A 19,819-nucleotide genomic window follows, 5' to 3' on the forward strand; every position below is an offset into this window, starting at 1 on the left:
GGCAGGCTCACAATAGATGCAATTATGAGACTGACATCTTCTCCTTCCTCAACTGATGCCTAGGCCAAAAAATGATCCCAAAAATAAAGCCTGTAAAACTGTACTGTGAAAGCAAAATTTACCCATAATGACAGAAAAACTGAATAATTGATTACAGTTAATTGTGCCACCATCTCACCTCTCCCTCAGTTTAAGCTATCCAAATGCAGCTTTCTCAAAACCACACTTGGAAGTAGGTTTGGACACACAGAATGGCACAGAGCCCAACCACTTCTGCCACAGACAGAGCTGTTACACGGATCAGTGGTCCCGACAGGAAGCTGCTCAGCCAAGGATGGCAAAGCACTGCACACACAGCACTCGTGCAACAGCTGCCTCACACCAGCTCAGCTCCATAAATAACCCTGCCTTTCCCACAGCTGAAAGGTACCAAAGGAAACTGCTTCCCAAACACTTGCAAGGAGGAGTTCAAGCTTCAAAGCTATTTCCAGTCAGTACGAGTTTCTACACCCACAGCCAGCATTAGGGCTGCTCTCACACACCCCACAAACACTGCAAGCAGATTTCTGACTGAGAGGATGTGTGGTGCTGCTGACCACAGGGCAGAGTGTGAGAGGTATTTAACAGTTCCCTGGGTTTACAGTCTGGTCTCAAGTGGGAAAGCAATGAGAAAACATAACCCTGAACAAGTTCTGTGAAAGCATTTTGGGGCAGGGCAGAAGTGCACCGTCACACAGGTGTGTGGTTTCTCCGTTCCACAGGCATGAAATCCACTTAATTCCTCTAAGAAGAGATTAAAAAAACCCTGAAAATTATAAACAAAAACCATGACTGTTTAGTTCACATTGCCACTGCAGTGCAATATACCTTGACACAAAATCACAGGTCTCCAATTTTACAGCCTAAGGAATGCAAATGCTTAGGCTTTGTGGTTTTTTAATATAAAAATATGTAAAAGTCAACTGATCCCAGCAAAAGCTATCGTGACAAGTGGGGTTATTAATGACATAAGAAACCAGTAACAAGCTAATTTAGCTATTACTGTTTAAATGTTTGCTGGGTTCAGGTTTAATAGCCTAAGTGTTTGCTGAGGGCTAACAGATTAACACGGTATCAAAATTTTGTATCAGAGGAACTGAAATAAAAAAAAGGCTGCCCACAGCACTTAAACCAAGCAGTAGAATATAGAATTTGGAAACTGAGAAAAGTGCTACACTGAGCTATGATTCTATAAGCTATTCAAAATCCTGTCTAAAAATGGGAAAAAATAGAACTCTAATCCAGTTGAGCAAAAACAGCCTAATATTTAAGACAAAATGCCCTCCTTCCTTCTAGAGACTCACTGCCCTAGCCATTCCTTCTCTAGCAACAATCTGTTAAATAAAAATGTAACACACATCTTTTTTTGTTTCCTCTTCTGTGCCTCCAGAACCAGCATATTTCAGGTGATCAGGTGCTTCCCAGTACTAAGAAATCTAGAATTAGTTTCTGCCTCACTAAGCAAGTTCTGTCCCTCACTAAAGAGGTAAAGGCTGCAAAGAGAATCTGTGAAAGATGAGTGCCCAGCACAGCTCATGTGTGTGTAGTTTTCTCTCGTCTTTCTTACACTGAGAAAATATCAGGAAGCTTTTCAGAGAATAGTCTGCAGTATATGTAACATCAAAGACACTCACTTGGGCGGTCTCTTGACCTGCCCATTTTGAGATGAAGCAGAAAGATAAGTTTTACAGTCAGAGCTGTGGCTGCTACTAAGTCTCTGAAGACTTAACTGCAACACTGTGTCTGTTGGAGCTTGCCAATTCACCCACTTTTTTGTTTCTCAGAATTTCACAAAGGGCGTGAGGACAGGACACATAAGCAAATCAGATGTGTGCACAAACACTCAGCCCAAGATGGGCTTGGACTACAGAAAAAGTGTGTGCACCTTTCAGTCCATGACTGGGGCTCTTCAATCCAATACAACTTTCTATCTGCTTGGGATGATCTAACAGAGGGAAAGGTTCCCTTACAAAGGGAAGGTAGTAATGGAAATTACACCCTTCTGCTTTCTCACGCCAAATCCATAAAGCCTACAAGTGGGAAAATAATAAATGTGCATAAGAGAAGAAAGCAAAGTAAGAAAAACACAGACATCCTGGTAATAGAATAGAGACACTGAAACAGATTTTAGCTAAGTTAAAGCAAGTTTCTCTGCCTTTTGCTAAGTCCCTTTCTCGCAGGCAGGGGATCTGTTTAAAGCCTGCCTGCCACTATCAAAGCAGAATGACACGAGCAGAACGAGCAGAACGGAGGCGCTTGTGGCATTCCCCTCCTGCCAGTGACAGACAGGTCTGGGTTTGCTCCCAAGCTGTAGGCAGGCTCCAGCTCCATTGTAATGGATCTATAGACCATGGCCTGATGAAGAACATTAGACATTTGAGTTTCAGAGAGTTCAGCTCAGGGGTCATCCCAAACAATAGAGCATCAAAAACAGTCACTGCTGGAGAGAGCCTGCATACACAATAGCAGTTTTTAAGAAGCTCCATTCAAAAGGCTGACTAATTACTAAAATTTAGAACTGTTACAGCAAGCACAACATGATCTTCGAGCTTATGTTGTCCCTATTTTCAACCTAATCGAGCATCTGAATCAACTTGAAGTAAAAATCACAGGTCTAAATGCAAGAACTGAATGCCTTTCTGAAATGCCATACTAAACCCACACCTCATTTCACTAAGTCTGCAAACACTGGCAGCGTCTGCCAAATGCAGCAAGGTAGAACTGAAAATACAGAATCTTCTCAGAGGGGTCAGGCATTTTTCTCTCCTCCTACAAATTTTCCCTCTACCTAGAGATCAACAGCTTTGACACAAGACTGACATTTAAAATGTGTTCATTAAGCAAAACCATTCAAGCTTAAATAGAGGAATCATTACCTCAAAGGCATCGTTTCAGGTCTTATTTTTACCTGTACTTATTTTACCTGTGGCTAGAAATAATGCAGTCTTCATTATCAAGAACATTAAGGTATTTTTAGCAGCACTTTCATGTTAAAAGGTTAGTGCTTACACAATTAAATGCATCTAGCTGGTTACTTCAGTTCAAACTCTATTTAAAACAATCCTGAAACAAAAAATAATACCTAAAAACTTGTAAGATGCTGCTAGTCATTTTCACTTCACAGAAAACAAAAAGCATTTTTCAAGCTCTTTAAATTCTGGATTATTCTGTTCCTTTAAGGATCTGAGCAAAATTAAGCCACTGTTGGAGTTTTGTAAATGTGGATATTTTCTATAAAGAAAAAAAAACGAAATCCAAATTATTCACAATTTAAAATGTACAGATTTTAAACTACATATTATACACCTGGGCCCTAATTTTTGTGTACATTTAAATGTGAATAAAAATATAATGAGACTATGATTTAATGCATTAAATAAAATGGTATACTGCACATCACTGCTGACACACACATGGCTCTCCAAGGAGAGTGTTTTCCTCACTACTGCAAGTAATTCTTCCTACTGAATTTAATGAATGAAATGCCCAAAATTTATTCTTTCCCTGATTTTGTTAATCTTTCAGAACAGAGAGGAGAAGGAATAACACCAAAAAACCTGAAACAGCAGCAAAATAATTTCATTTTTCGTTTCCACCAAGTCCCATTAGCAACCATCCACTTGAAGAGAGAGCAGAGCCAGGCACTGAACACATGCACAAAAGCCCAATCAATTTGCTATTATACTTTTAATGTCTGCTAAACATACTCCCTGTAGACCTTAACTGAAGTAACCTTCCCTGAGGCGAAATGCAGCCCTAACAGATGGGCCTTACACCGTGCCCCCGAGGGTCAACAAGCAGCCCTTCAGCCCGATCAACAGGAGCTCATTTGGAGCAGAGCACCTCCACCCAGAGCCTGCTCCCAGCCCCACATGTTCCGTGCAGGAGGTGACCAAAGGACCCAGCTGAATTCAGCTGACACCAAACGATCCTGACAGATCCTATATGGAGAAAACTCGTCTTGGAAAGCATCAAATTAAAAATGAACAGCAATTGCAGCGAGCACACACTGCAGGGTGGCTGAAAGCAACACTGTTGAGCAGCCATCCAACTGCACACTACTGCAAGTTTTGAGAACAGTTTCTTCTGAAATACACTGATAACCCAGCCATGAAACATCAAATCAGCAGACTGCCTCCAAAAACAAATGCTGCAAACCTTACTGGAAATAAGTAAACAGGTAAAGGATTAAAAAACAAACAAATAAACCAAACAAAAATAAATAACTCTGCTAGTTTCTTTCTCTTTTACTAGTCAGTGAAATACTCTGTCATTTCCTCTTACAGCTGCAGCTACATTGGTTTAATCCATGAGGGAAGCTTAAGAAATAAAACTGAACTGTTACAGACAGATAAAACAACCTCAGAATAATGGGAACAGTGTGAATGACAGTTACATCTCACAGCAACTTCAAGGGTTAAAACTTAGAAATCAACAGAAAAGCTTTTACCACCTGCAAGACTAAATCACAAAAGGTACTAATCCCAAAAGAAAACAAACAGCACCAACTGCAATCATTCAATTACAAACACCAAGTCAAAACAGAAACATTGAAAGAAAATAATAATGACATGCTTAGTGACATCCCCCAGCACCTCATTGTTTTCATTTCACTAAGAAAACTCGAGAGTGAAAACAAGAACTTCACAATTTTCCCCACTACTCCTATTACTTTCCAAGATAAGAGGTGGAAAATTGTGGTGTACAGCTCTGGCCAATGGACAAGTTCGACAAAAACAACAGCTTTTCAACACCACTAAATTCAAAGCAATTTGTGCTCGCTACTTCCTAATGGAATTAAAGATCCAGTGAAGATAAATCCTCACGAAACTTCAAAATTATCTAATTATGAACCCTCAGCTCCCATCATTGAAGAGGATCTTTCACCTGTCCTATTTTAAAATATCTCCATCAATTCCAAACAGAGGAGCCACAGATACAAGAGATTAATAACAGATTAGATTAGGAACATTAGATTTTTGTCTCCTAAACAAAAGCAGAGGAAGAATAAATTCCTATGTTTTTGTAGTAAGATTTAATTTTTGCTGACGTTCAATGAGTGTTAAACAAACTTTAATGCCAATGTCTTTGTGAAGCTACTGTCAGAACATCTGCATGGGGGTACCAGTACACAATAGAATGCTCAAGGCAATTACACACAGGTGGCCAAGGAGTTTGCAGTTCATCTTTTGGCTGTATGTTCTCCAAATAATCATGCCAATTTAAAAGTAAGATTAAAACAGAGCTCCCAAAACATGAGCAATCACCATGAGTCAACAACAGAGCAGGAAAGTTTGAGATTTGCCTTGTCCTTTTTTTGCTCCTCTGCTCATCTTTGGCAAATTTGGTATTTTATAATGCATCTAGATTGGTAACAGATAAACTCCTCCTACTAAATTTCAGTAATTTATCAATTCCCTAAACCAAATATTTATGTTTTGCAAGCAAAACAATTTGTTTTACTTTAATGGATGTAGTTTGATTGTGGCATGAAAATACCATTATGCTTTAGAGCTCTAACAGTTCTTTTTCATTGAACCAGCAACCAGCCCAGAGAGACTTTTCAAAGGAGACAGAAATCAACTGCAGCTACCTGCATATCTAAGGGGCTTTTTTGGCTGATTTTGCTGAGAAAACCATTTAAATTTAAACCTTTAAATAGAAAGTATCCAAAATAATTTCATGACTGATAATGATCATTTGCTGAGTTCAGGAAAACCTAGTACCAGTAAGAAAAATATAGTGTATGTGGATAAACCACCATGCAAAAAAACCAAACAAACAAAAAAACCAAAAAAAAAAAAAAAAAAAAACCAAAAAAAAAAACCAAAAAAAAAAAAACCAACAGAGCAAAGAGAGAATGCAGAACACTAAATGGCTGCCAAAGAGAAAGATTACTCACGTGGCAGCAAGAAATCAGACTACCTGGATCAAAAAAGTAAGCCAGGACTACAGGAAATGAAAGTCCACCACTGAGTTTTGAAGGCAGCACCTTCTCTTGGCACATGACACCCACAAAGATCTCTGGCAGACAGAACTGACTCCACAGCCCTTCACAGGCAAGGCAGGCAAAGCAAGATGGGCAAAAATAAGTAAAAGCAACATTAGACAACATAAAGAAAAAAAGACCTTCACTTCCAGGGCTGCATGACTGAAGAAAGCACCCACTCACCTGGAAGCACTTGTGCTTCTGAATCACGTAAGCATTTTTCTGGAAATCAAACCTATCAAATCTATGCTTTACACTGAATATTCTAACAAAAACTTCTCAAAATGAACAGACTCAAGAGGTGTTCATAAATCAATCTTCAAAACAAGACTGCAAAATTCTTTATTAAATTATGTATTGTTAAATGACTACTAAGCAAGCAACAGCAGAAAATAAAATAGTCAAGGGAGAGAATTTTATATGGCATGGCAAGTGGTAACATTAAAAACTTGTTTTTAAATTCTTTTTGAAGCAGCAGCTTATTTTAGAGTCAAGCTGCGTCTAGATAAGGCATAAACACCTAGAAAAGAGAACACTGCAAACACTTCGGCCTGACAATATAAAACCAGGGAAGATAGGAAAGCTCTTTGAGATAGAGAAATTGAAGGAACTTAAAATAACAAACATGCACAGGAAACAAAACAAGACTGAGAAAGTGTGTTATGATTCACCACCTCTAGAGCTGTTTCCACTCTCCTGGATCACTTAATTTGATTATTTAGATTGTTATTCCTAGAATATTTGAGATCATAATACTTGCATAACACAAACCCAGGGCATCACAGGATTTGTAGCATACAGAGAAACTGGAAACCCAAGGAGGAAATTTGGAATGCCAAAATATCCGAGGAGCAGTGCAAAAATAGAGCAGGTTAAACATATGTACCTTGTGATATGACAGCACAAAGATGACATTCTGCAAAAGGATTACACAAATCAAGAAACTGTACTCCATTCTGCCTTAATGATACAAATAAAACTGCCTTCCATTTCTGGGAACCATGTTATCTTCAGCTCAATAATCTCCCTGAAAAGTTAGAGAACGGCAACAAGTGGTTCACAATTTTCAGTCTTTACTGATAAAGGAGTGTGTTTAGTGGCACAGCTTAGGAGAAGCAGAGAAAAAGAGAAAAACACTCACTAAAGAACCACCAGAAATAATTTATTCTTTTAACAGTGCTTCCCACTTTGAGAAACATAATCACTATGAAGTTGTGTAATCAGCACTAGAAGATAACAGCCTTCAGGTGTGGTGTCAAGGAAATTTCACCTGCTGTTGGATTACCCTCCCATTCTCTCAACCCCAAAACACAGAAAACAAATGGAACATAAAATGACCAAAGAAAGATGCAAACTCACAGAGCAGATCTAAAAAGTTTCAGTTATCATCATGTTAAATTAAAACAGAAAAAAAATACAGAGCTGGGATAGCACTGTAGAAAGTAGCAGCCTAGTCTATTTCTAACTCAGTGAGCAAAGAAACCAGCACAGTACAACTCCACTAACTGGCTTAATTCATAACAAAAAGGTCATAAATGAAGGTTTGACTCCTGTTCTGCAGGACACTGAATTAACTTCTACCTGTACCAACTGTCTAAGCTGTAACTTAGCATTCAAGTCAACCTAAGGAAGTCTACTTAAAGACATGCCAAAAGGAGTTTTATTTCAAAGGAAAAACAAATATTTACATTTCTTTGTTTGCACATATTGAAAATATTTTCTTTGCATTTTTAAGATTTTTTTTTCATTTGGAACCTAATTCATTACTACAGCACAATAAACTAAAATGCTCAAAATAAGGACTTTACTGCAATTTTACAGGGGAGCTAGTAATTTATACAAAAGGCTACATGGAATGACATTAATAGTAAGTGGAAATTCTTTATGCTAGGTTCTTATTTAGGCATATTTAATAAATCATAATACCACTGTATGAGCCAACAGTAAGTTTTTTACAAGTCTCAACTCAAACCACCAAGGTGCAGTTTTCTCCCTCTGACATTATACAAGCTGTTTGAATTACAGCACTCCTCTATGGTGTACCAGGATGACAACAGGACTTTCAAAATCATAAATCTTTTGCTTTTTTCTATCAAATATCTTGGCATATACCTTAAGTAACCTCTATCAAATAAAGGAAGTATTCATTAAACATTAGCAACAGAAGTTCAGCGAAATTTATTTAAGAATGTAAATTCTAGTATAGAGAAGAAAATTATATATGGGAAAAGAAATCCCAGGTCTTTCTTGCTTTACATTTTACCATTCTTAAGGGGGGAAAACAGTACTCCAGCATCTCAAAAGGTTTCAAAATTTTTCCCCAGTTCTTTGTTGGTTTTGAATGCTGCAAAACCACAACTGTAATCATTATCTCTGAGTATCACAAAACCAATGATAAGCAGCAAGCACAACATGGAATATTTCTATTTCATTGTCTAAACCAAATATTTTTTGAACAACCCCAGACAGAAAGCATATAGTTATAAAAAAGAATCAGTTACATGGATAGATAACCAAAGAAATTTCTACCTCAGGGAATCTTAAAAAATTGACACTTTGTATTTCTGCAAGTCATGCCATCGTTTTTTTTTAACAGCAACGGGGAGAGTCAATAAAACTCACTGTCCATACAAAGAAGTTTCTTACCCTCTTCTGCCCTGTCTCTTGCTCAGCTGGAGATTACACTTCCACCTGTCTCAATGACTCCCTGCAATTACTTGGCTACTTTACAGCAGAGACCAATTTTTCACTTTCTTTCTGTTAAATTCTCTTTCTTCCCCTCAGGCTATTAGACATATCTCATTCCCTCTCATCCCAGAAGTTTTCTGTGTGCATCTCACATCATCCCCTTGCCAGAAACCTCTACTCCTGTCTCGAAAGCTCCATCTGCTTTTCATCTCCCTGCTCTGCCGTGCACCACTTTCCCAGCCAACAGCAGACTGCTCTACAACCACCCAAGGCAAGGGGTTCTAGGTGGATTTCCATGCTGCTGACTTCCATACCAGCTCCCCGTGCTGCTCATTCCCCCACTGTTCTCTCCACCTGGGCAGGGGTTTTAAAAAATATGTAAATATATGAAAGGTACTAGAAAGCTGTGGAAAGATCTGAGCATGAGTGGTATGGTAGAACATTTCCACTGCATCATGTAAGAGTTGGTTTTATCTGTGACCAGCTCCAGCAATGTGATGTCACATCTCTGCCAAACGGCTGTTCAGGCTGCGTGTGGCACCCAGCTTAATTTCACTGAAATGAAACAGGGAAAGAAAAAAAAAAAAAAACCAAGACAGTTTTTTTCCATTACTGCCTAGGAAATTCCCTGAAAAAACCCCACCTATTAAACCTTGTATTTAGAAGTTACCAGACTTGATGATGTCACAAAGTTAACACAAAATGCACACAGACCGGTGTGGACATTCAAATCCTACATAAAAGCAAAACTAATTCTGTCTTACACTGAAGAGGAAAATGTTTTTCTCAAATTGTATGAAGTATATTTACATCTTACTACAATAACTATAACAGCTCATTATACCAAGCTCTTTCATCTAGTTCACAAAAAGACCTCATGTTAACCACTCAATTATACCAACCAACAGCTTTAGTAATAAAGATACTCACCATACAAAATATCTGGGCTGTTTTGTCTACCCATCAAAAGCTATTTTCTCCCGTGCCAGAAAGGCCTGAACATAACCATTACAGAAACAAGGGGTTTATTTTGCAATTTGAAAGCAAATAACTACAGCAACAATAAATGCAGTTAGAAATACTGCAAATACAATTTTCAGCAGAATTTCTGAAACTCGGGTAAACTTCTGTATAGCTCACTGTGACATGGCACTATTACACACTTAAAAAAAAAATTAACGACTTAACCACCTTGCCGTAAGTGCTAATGAATGATACTTCACTTCCTGCATAGGAACAAGTGAGACTATGCAGCAAAGAAAGGCCTGAAGCACTTTTTAATCTGGTCACATGGATCCATGAAACACACCTATTAGTACCACATGTCCTCAGGATTGTATTTCAAATTTACTGTTCTGCCTTCATAAATGTCACTCATACAACTTGCGTGCCACTGCCAAGTCAATCTTGGAAGTTCTTCACTTTTAAGATTTTAAAAGATAGACAAAATAAAGACTAGAATTAAAACTAGTATTTTTAAATCAGCATATGTCTGAAAGGTTGACAAAGCCTTCATTTTACATGAGATTTAAAAAACTCACACTAGAGCCTGGAATTTTCATGTCTAAACCTCTTATCTTTCAATGCTTTAGTTCCACACTGTCATTTCACTCAGCAAAATGAAAAAACATCATAATCTGAAGCACAGAAAAGTTTACTACTGAAAAACTTATCTGAAATGTGTTTTCCAAACTGCTTATCTATTAAATAGGAACAGAATAATAACATTCCTAGAAGTATTTTTCAAGTCTTATGTGGTTAAGAACACAATTTGTCATTGAGTATTACTGAGTACTCCTTGAGTCAGGGCCTCACAATAACTGACTCAATGGTGAATAACAAAAACCATTTGTTTTTTGTTACTCAAAAAGGTTACCCCTCTCCAAAAAAAAAAACCCCAAAAAGGAAGAAAAAAAGAAGAAAATAAAGCCTTACAAGTTCCATGAAAACTGCCTGCGAGATGAACGTTATTTAGGGCTAAGCCTAAGGGAAAGATTGCTACATAGGTGCAAAGACAACCTGTTACACTTGGCCTAGGAGCACATCAATCAGCACTCCCAGCTCACGCAGCAGAACAGCTGATCCTGCAGCTTAAACGCACCTTTTGCATGCTCCTTGCTCAGCCAGGAGGAGGAGGGAGCAAAGGATAAACTGCTAAGAGGGGTAAAGATAATGTAAGAGTAGTAAACCAGGGGTAACTTCTAGGTGACAGTAGAAAAAAAAAGCTCTTCATTCAGATTTACTACTCGAATTTCTGCTCAACAACTTCAAACTGCAAGACCTACCACTGTTTTCTAAATCAAACAAAATCTGATGATGAAACTATTTCAGATTTAAATGTATTTCCATAATAAGTGTTCCAGTAAACAATATTTAAATTATTTCAGTAAACTGCTTGTAAGAAAATATCATAATTCAGCAATAACAACAGCAGGGAGCTGCAGATGTATCTCCACTACACTCAGCTCAGCTGGTTTGTACCCAAATCCATGCATTTGCTTAGGTCCAGCTTCAGTGTTTATAGTTAACTGAACCATTATTTTTTCTTTTCAAGTCCTGTCAAATGTTTCTCAGCATTGCAGCAAGACTAGCAGCTCCAGAGGACTCTCGAGGAGCACATCCATCCTTTCAGCACAGGTCTCAAGTTGGGGAAAGGCACAGGAAAATGAGCAGCATTCACATGCTGATAATAGTCTTTGTTCCAACTGTAAATCCAGAGGATCACTAGGCTTGAATGCAGACTATTATTACTCAGCCAGCTGATCTGAGCTTGCTCACAAAAGTCACAGACAAACTCCTGCACATCAGTGGGAACTTAGCACAATTCCCAGGGAAGAAAATGGAACTACTACCGATCAACGAGATACCTGCCAGTCCTAGAGTTACTGCACTGAACCCTCCTGCTGAGCTGAAAATGCCACCTTGGTTATTTATCCTAGGTGTCAGTCTGGGCTTTGCTTTTTCTTTCTGGCTTTTTTTGGGATGAAGATAAGCATATTGTAGCAAAGTACAAAGCCTATCTACAGGCATGGAAATGGATTAAAATTCACCCTAAATTTCAGGGCATCAGTAGTCACCTCTATATTTATTTCTTTTGTTATTATAAATACTGACCAATTTCCTACAAGTCATTTCTTTCTGTCAGCAGATACTCTCAAAATACAAGAAAATGTTAAAAATAGAAGCTGTTGAACAGTAGCTCTATTTTGACCATATGCAAGATTTTCCTCTTCATCTGCTTCATTTGTATCTGATATCACTAAGGGAAAAATCAGAGATAACATAACGTGGAGACCGATAAAGAATATGCACAGGGAAATGGGAATTTGATCACTCGCGGAATTCAGGCCCTCTTACCACGCCCTTTAATTCATTCAAATTTTCTAAAGAGGAAGCAAGAAAAAAAATCCCAAGCCCAGGGGCATGATCTGAATGTTACCAAACCTGCTGACAGCAGGAGAGTCTTTACCCAGTACACTCTCCTACTAGCTTCCTCTAGCTAAAGCCAGGGTCTGAAAAGTCAAGCCTGTTAGTTCCATCTCTTCCCTTTTCTCTCCACTCCCTCCCCAGGGAATCTTACTTTACAACACACCCAGAGTCAGACACCGAGTTCCTCAGGACTTTGGAGACACAGCGAGCCAGCAAAGGTCATGAAGTACTGTACAATAAATTACTCCATATAAAACAACACTTAATAGACAAAATATCGTTCTCTAGTCACAGAACTTACATTTTAATTCAGAGGTGACCAAATCAACGAATGATTTATTCTTTCAGGATTTCAATATATTAAGTCTAAACTGTTTCCAGTTCTTCCTTAGTATTTCACTATTCCAATTAACACACTCTAACTCTTCAGCACATTCCAACCTTTTGCAACATTCTGCTTGTCTGTGTGATCATCTGAAAGGCACAGGATTATGCTGTGGCTGCCTTCCAAGCAGCAGCAATCATTGGATCACAATGTCAAGCCAGCAACTTGCTGGACTACATGTGACAAAAATAATAAAGCATTCTAACACACTGCAGCAAGGAGTGCACACCAAATGAAATTTTCCAACTCCAGGAATAACAAATGGCACTCTTGGTAGCATTGCTCTTCTCCCACCAACTCAACAAGCAGGCCTTGGAATTACAGTACAACATGCACTCTCAACGCCTCAAATTTTCATCCTGGCAAGTCAAGAGAAAACTTTGCAAAGATTAAAAAGAAGGCACAGCCCTTATTTAAACCACTAAACACAAAGAGTCCCACTCGTGGTGTAAAGGGAAGGAGCAAGGACCCACACACGTGGATTTAACCACTTAGAGCAAGAGGACCACGAGAACAATGACAGAGAAAGAAAGTAGCAACCAGCTCTGGAGGGCACAGGGCAAGGCACAATGACGCTACTTCCAGAAAACCCCTGCAAGTTATTTCTGTTATTTCCTCAACCCCGACGCGGACTTGGATAAGATCAGGATTAGATGTAGACTTTCACTCTATGAAAAACAAGAAACTGTTATCTTAAAGCTCCTTTATGTACCTGGTGTTTTTCCAGAAGTCTACTCCCATACTTAGTCAATTGCATGTAAAATCTCAGCTTTTGAAACAAACAGAAAACAAACAAAACCTACAAAGAAACCCCAACATCCACACCCCCTTTCCACTCGCTTAAGTTTAGAGGAAAGAAAACGTGATTTCTAGGAGTCTCAAAAGTCTGATGGAAACCAAAGACCTGAATTTTTTTCTGTCTTCTTAAGACTTTTAGGCCAATTACATGGTTTTGGGGAACTGACTCACGAGGGGTTTGCTGGGCTGGTTTCAATCTTCGAGGTTAGGTCTAGTCATGCCCCCCTTTTCATTCTGAAATATAGGTACTTGTACAGTTACAAAGATTTTGGTCTAACATATATTCAAAGTACATTTCTGGACCAAACCACATAATTCTCCACGCTTAATAGTGAAACTATCTTAAGAAAATACAAATAAAATTCTAATTGTTACTTAACTGTAACTCTAGCAGGGAAGTCTGATACTTTTTCTGCTAAACGTATAGAAAAATTGTACAAGTTTCTTAAACTGTTTGAAAGGACTAATTAGCAAGGGGCACACACCACTTCCACACTGTTTTTACGTCCTTGTTCCATCCTATTTTCAGTTTTTCAAGTAAATTGTTGCATACAACATCCAGGAGAGCTACTACATAAGCCATGTTCTTTGAAATGCTCGAATCAGTAGGCTGAAACAGACCTGAATGGTCGAATTCAACCATGTGTGAGAATTCAGTTGTGCCTTTTCACCAGAACCAGGCTCGAATCTTGGTAAAATGAAATGTGCAGCTTTAACGTTCAAAAGCTCAAGAAGTCATCCTTACAGATTCTGAAATTCACAATTACAGAACTCATTCAAAGATGACTCTGAGCCTCACTCCACACCGTGCATGAGTATTACTTGTACACACGTAATGCAGGAAAGGCTGGTCTCATTTTTATTTCAGCAAACTCGATTTTTTTTTCCCCCGCTCGTATTTTAAGAGGCTTTCACTCGGTTTTCTCCCTCTAGAGCAGAGACCCTGTTGCGGGCGCAGGTAAAACCGCATCCAGAGATGCATTTCCCATCCCGAAGCTTCAGTACACCCCACCTGCGCTTTGCCGCAAGACACAGCCCTGCAGAACCCCGAAAGCACCATCTGAGAAAAATCCGCAGCTTCCGAGGAAAGAGGCCCCGGAGGAGGAGGAGGCGGCAGCGCCCGGCGGGGCCGCTCGGGGCTCTCACGGATCGGGGAGCGGCCCCTCCTCCGCGGCCAGGGCCGGGCAGCCGGGGGCCCGAGCAGCAGGGGCTGGGGCCCGGCACAAGTTGGCCGGAGAAACCTGTGGCTGCCGTGACAGCCCCGCGGCCGGGAACGGGGCGGCGGCCGGGCAGCGGGGGCTGCCGAGGCGGGGACCCCGGGACGCGCCGGACACTGACCTGTCCTCCGAGTCCATGCGGCTCAGGGGCTCCCCGTCCGAAGACATCTCCAGGCTGCCCCGCCGGCCGCCCGACGTGGCGCTGCCGCAGCTGCTGCCGCCGCCCGTGCCGGGGCCGGTGCCGTATCCCTCGTCGCCGCCGCTGGACACGCTGCTGGAGCTGCTGCCGCCCCCGCCGCCGCCGCGGCCCGGCCCGTCCTCCTGGCTGCCCCGGGGGCCCTTGGGCTCCTCCTTGGCGTCGGCCTCGCTGCCGCCGCCGGGGCTCGGCGAGCGGGTCTCGTCGCTGCAGCAGCCGCTGCTCGTGCTGCTGCTGCTGCTGCCCACCAGGCTGCTCTCCTCCTCCTCGCCGCCCTCCTCCTCCTCCTCCTCCTCTTCCTCCTCCTCGTCCTCGTCCTCTCCGTCCCCGGCCTGGCTGGCGCTCTCCGGGCTCGGCTCCGACATGCTCTCCGCCTCGCCGTTCAGCAGCAGCAGCGGCTCCGGTTCCGCCGCGGCCGAGGACGAAGGCGGCGGCGGCGGCGGCGGCGACGACGAGGAGGATCCGGCCCCACCGGCGGCGGCCGCTACCTCCGCCGCCACCTCCGCCTCCTCCTCCTCCTCGGCGGGCGCCGCCTGCCCGGGAAGGCGCCGCTGGGGCTCCGCCATGTCGCTGCAGCGAGCGGCCGCCATGGCGCCTGCGAGTCGCTGCCGCGCGCGCGGGGCCGGCCGCGGGCGTGCGCACGGCGGGGGCGTGCGCGCGCGGCCCCGTGCGCGCCCGCGCGGCCGGTGCGCGCTCCCGCCGCCGCCCGTGCCCCCCCTCCTTCCTTCGCCCTCCTCGCGCACCCGCACCGCCGGGGAGGGGCGGGGCGGGGCCCGGCTCGTGCCGCCGCCGCCGCACGCGCTACGGAGCGCGCCGGGGGACAAACAACGCGGGGAGGGCGGAGCGAAGGGCGGTGGCGGACGAGGGACGTGATCCCGGGTGGCGTCTGCCGGGGATCCCACCGTGAATCCCCGAGGGATCCCGGCTGGAATTCCCCGGGAATCCCGGTTCGAATCCCCCGGGCCGCTGGAATGGCGTGATCCCAGCCCCCGGCTCCATGGACAGCGGCGAGTGCCGCGAGACGCGCCGGGAGCCGGGAACGAAGCGCTCCCGGTTGCCCCGCCTCGCTCCAGGACAAATCCCGGCGGCACCAGTGTCCCACAGCGGGGCAGGGACATTCCCGAGTGGGGTTGGAGAAGGAGCACAGCCGGAGCAGAGTGGCCTCCGTGGAGGGTGGGGCAGGCAGGGCTCCGGTGGTACCGGACACGGCGGGTTCCCTCACGGGCATGGGGGTTCCCTCATGGGCACGGCGGTGGGGAAGCGGGACAGGGATCGCACGGAACGGGAGAATCGAGGCTCCTCGGGAAGAGCTGCAGGAGCTGAGGAGCCAGCCGGGCAGGAGTGCCGCAGGCTTGGCCGAGGCAGGAAGGAGACGGGGAAAGGGTTCCAGCGCCGCTGGAAAAGGAGTGAAAAACACCGCGCTGTGCAGGGAGGAGAGAGAATGAACCAGAGCAAACTGGCCTGAAACCTCTCTTGGCAGGGAAGAGGCTTCCCGGCTGCCGGGGAAAAGCTGTGTGACCAAAGGGCACTGTGAAATATCACAGGATGGTTTGGATTGGAAGGAACCTTAAAGATCATCTCATTCCAAACCCTTGCCCTGGGCAGGGACACCTTCCACCAGACCAGGTTGCTCAGAGCTCTATCCAGCCTGGCCTTGGACACTCTCAGGGATCCAGGGGCAGCCACAGCTTCTCTGGGCACCCCGTGCCATGGCATCACCACCCTCACGGAAGAATTTCTCCCTAATACCCAATCTAAACCTATGGATGTATTAAAGGGGAGAGGTGAAATCTCAGCAGGATAACTGTCAATCACGTAGAAGCCTTCAGAGCAGAGTTTGAAAATTAAGGTCATTTAATGAGCATGTAAAATATGATAAAGTTTACAGTAAAGTACACAGGATGAGGATTGGCAGTAGAACAGAAAGGTAGAATCTGAATACAGAGATAAAATCCGGTAGTTTGGTAAGTTATTGGAGAGGTGAGAAGGGTAATGAAAGCTATTCAATCAAAGGTAAATAAACCAAAGGTAATAAAATGCTGTTCTTTGTGAATTTTATATATCCTACATCTGTCAGTCTTTAGCTAATGCTTACAGAGCTTGCCACATTTAACACAAAAATCATGAAGTCGTTGTAGTGAAATTTAAAAACAAACACAGTACCACAGCTCAGTCCAGAAAACCTCGTGCCTTCTGCACATGAGGAAGAACCTCACTAACTCAAGTTACAGCAGGCAGATCTGGCATGTCCACAGAGATCCTGGATTCCAAGAGAAGCTAACTGCGTAGGATTAAAATCTGGAGAAGGTGCTCCGAAGACCTGCATTTGCATAGCTGGTGATGGCTCCCAGCCCATCAACAGATGTAGCTGTGAGCAGCAACAAGAACAAGCTGTGGTGTAGCAGCCAAAATAGAGAGCCACAGCACTGAAACAGCAACAGGGGGTCGGGGACTCAACACTGGATTAGTCTTTGAAAACAAACCAATAACATATTTAGCCCGCGGAGGAGCATAAGCAAATTTTGGAAACCAACAGCAATGAAAAAGTGATGATAATTCCTCAGATTTCTAGAAGCCAGCCTCGGCTAGAAAGTGGAAGTGTTAAGAATGCTTTAAAAAAATTCCAGAGGGGGGGAAAAAAGACAAGAACAGCTGCAATGCTGCTTCTCATGTGTGCAAGATGTGCATTGCAGGTCTCCTAACTCCACCAAAACAGTCACCAAACCCTGATTTTCTGCACCCTGTTCTGCCTTTCCTCCTGCTAACAGTGTGTGTGCTGTGCTTTGCTCCCCGCGGAGGAAGGCGTGGGGCTCCGGGGGCGTGTTGCAGTCACTGGTCTAATCAAACACCAAGTGTGACGTTCCAAAAACACCCCAGCCTTTGATTCAGCCCAGAAACGGCGGTAGCTGAAGTAATTGCTATTATTCCTGGTCTCTACTACCCACTGATGCCCTTCTGCAGTTCTGTGCTGCAGCAAGGGACAGAATCAGGGAAGTATCGAGTCATGAGAAACCAAAAATACATGAACGGCTGCGGTAAAAATCACCTTTCACAAACGATGAGATAAAGGGGAGAAAAGTCACCACGAAGAACTCTGTACCCCGATGTCAGTTGTCCTGATCGCTGTGTGCTCAAATGTCTTTTTTTGCCCAGGTCTCTCTGGGTTTCTCGAGGTGCTGTGTGCACGCAAAGGCTCCTTGTGTTTGGCACTGAAAGTTCCGCTCTCCTAAGCAGGGCGGTAGAGACGCCAGCTCGTTAGGTAATCTGTGTATTCAGAGAGGGTCAGGGAAGGAAACCTCGGGACTTTTCTGTTGCCTGATGGAAATCACTTGGCATTTAAGCAAGCGCTCAGTACCGGTGGGGTCACTGCTGCAGCAGGCAGGCATCAAAGAGAAACTCCGTGGTAATCTCTCGGTGTCCTGCTCTCAGGTTTTCAAACACACAAAATTCCGCGTCCAGGCTCGGCCCTTGAGTGCTGTAATAAGGTCCTAATCGAGTGCAAGCAGCAGCGATTATTGCTCACTGAGCTTTCTCTGTACAAACCCACGCAGCTTACCGAAGCTGGATTTCCTTTTTTCCCAAGGTTTTTTGACTTTTCTAACCTCTTGAAAGAGATCTGTCAGAGAACAGGTGATTCCACAACTTGCAAAAGCATCTAAACCATTTACATGTGAATGCCGTGATAAAAGCTCAAAGGAGGAGACTCCTGTTAGGAAATCCTTTGGAGGAAAACCACATCGTTCACTTGGGTGGATGTTACTCTGTCGTTCACACAAAGGGTTTCGGATGTGCTCAGTCTAGCTTGGTAGAATCACTTTACAACGATGATTCAAAGCTCAGACATTTGTGTTGAGGAATCAACAAAGCACAAAATAATAAATAAATTTTAAAAAGCCAGTAGATAAACAAGGAGAAGCCTGGTCACAGGCAAAAGATTCCAAGCAGTTTCTTACCTCAGGAACACCAGGGTGCAGGGCATTCGCACTGACAGCAGGAAGCAGTAACAAGCACACTCCAGAGAAGTAGTTCCTCCTTTTCTTGATTCACAGCAATTTTGCTGGTTTGTGGGGTTTTCTTGAAGGACACTTAGATGAGATCACCAGAAGATGTATGTAAGGCAGGTTTCTTGAGGTTTTTTCCCTAACTTTGATCAGCATTATAGTACTATTCTATACAGTGTACAAGCAAAACACTTCCATACAGCAAGAAAGGCCTATAAAGAGAGAAGAAAAATTAAATAGGCCTGAGGTACAGGAAAGGTGACATCCAGTCTTACACTTGCTAGGATACCAAGAGAGATTCTGTAAAGCCCAGCATCTGCTTCCTGAGCTCCCTTCTCCAACCCCTGCCTCCCCATGCACCTCTTAAGCAGCGCAGGAAATTCCTGCTGCCTGCACCTCATGACTCACCTTGCTCAGCATTCTGCCGACTCAGCAGCCTCTGGAAACTGCACCCTTCCCTTCTTTCTGCCCCACCCTTCCCCATCCCAATTCGAGGGCTGGAGGAAGAGGCTGCCATCTGTCATTGCTTCAAGTGAGCAGCGCTGGGTTCTCACCCTTCCCTTCAGACTGGGCTGAAATTGCCTCGTAATGCATTTCCGACCCCACCCTCTCCTGCAGCACCCAGTTAATTCTCCCTTTAAACTCAGCTTCCATGCTCTTTTCTTTTTTAAAGCTGCCTTTAATCTTTGTGCTCTCTGCTTAGAAACCATGACTGTGAGAAACTACAAGCCATGCTTAGGCTGGGCCAACCAGAAGAAGGCTGCAGGGAATGCATGTTGGGAAAGGGTCCCTCTTCCCTCCCTAGGAGTGTTGAGCCTTCTCTGGGATTGTAACTGGCTTTGAAAAACATTTTGCAGCAAAATGAATTCTTGATACTGTTTGGGACCTTCTTCCTGCTCTGCCCTGCCCCTGCTTTGTGTCACGCTGATCTGCTGCCTCTTCTCTGGTGCCAGCACAGCTGTCCCTGAAATTCCTGCCATGATCTAGACCAGGGAACTGCTTTTAGTGGTAACTAGGAGGGAAAAAAAAAAAATGGCATTCTGTTCCTGTTACGTCATGAAGCTTCAGAAAACTCCA

At 43.5% G+C, this 19,819-nt stretch overlaps 1 protein-coding gene across 4 annotated transcripts in view; it reads right to left on the minus strand.

The window, feature by feature from the left end:
• AEBP2 (AE binding protein 2) overlaps positions 1-15,379 on the minus strand; it is a 41,282-nt gene extending 25,903 nt beyond the window's left edge. For 2 of the 4 annotated variants that reach the window (XM_071422084.1, XM_071422083.1), the window contains exon 1: positions 14,667-15,379. In XM_071422084.1, coding sequence (XP_071278185.1) covers positions 14,667-15,331 — 665 coding nt within the window. In that variant the 5' untranslated portion in view covers positions 15,332-15,379. The remainder of the gene's footprint in view (positions 1-14,666) is intronic. The other 2 variants (XM_071422081.1, XM_071422082.1) reach the window with 2 other exon arrangements.
• Between the last annotated feature and the right edge of the window lie 4,440 nt (positions 15,380-19,819).

This window comes from Agelaius tricolor, unplaced genomic scaffold, assembly GCF_023055355.1.
Source record: "Agelaius tricolor isolate 1412-34295 unplaced genomic scaffold, bAgeTri1.0.p SCAF_3, whole genome shotgun sequence".
Lineage (NCBI taxonomy): Eukaryota > Metazoa > Chordata > Aves > Passeriformes > Icteridae > Agelaius > Agelaius tricolor.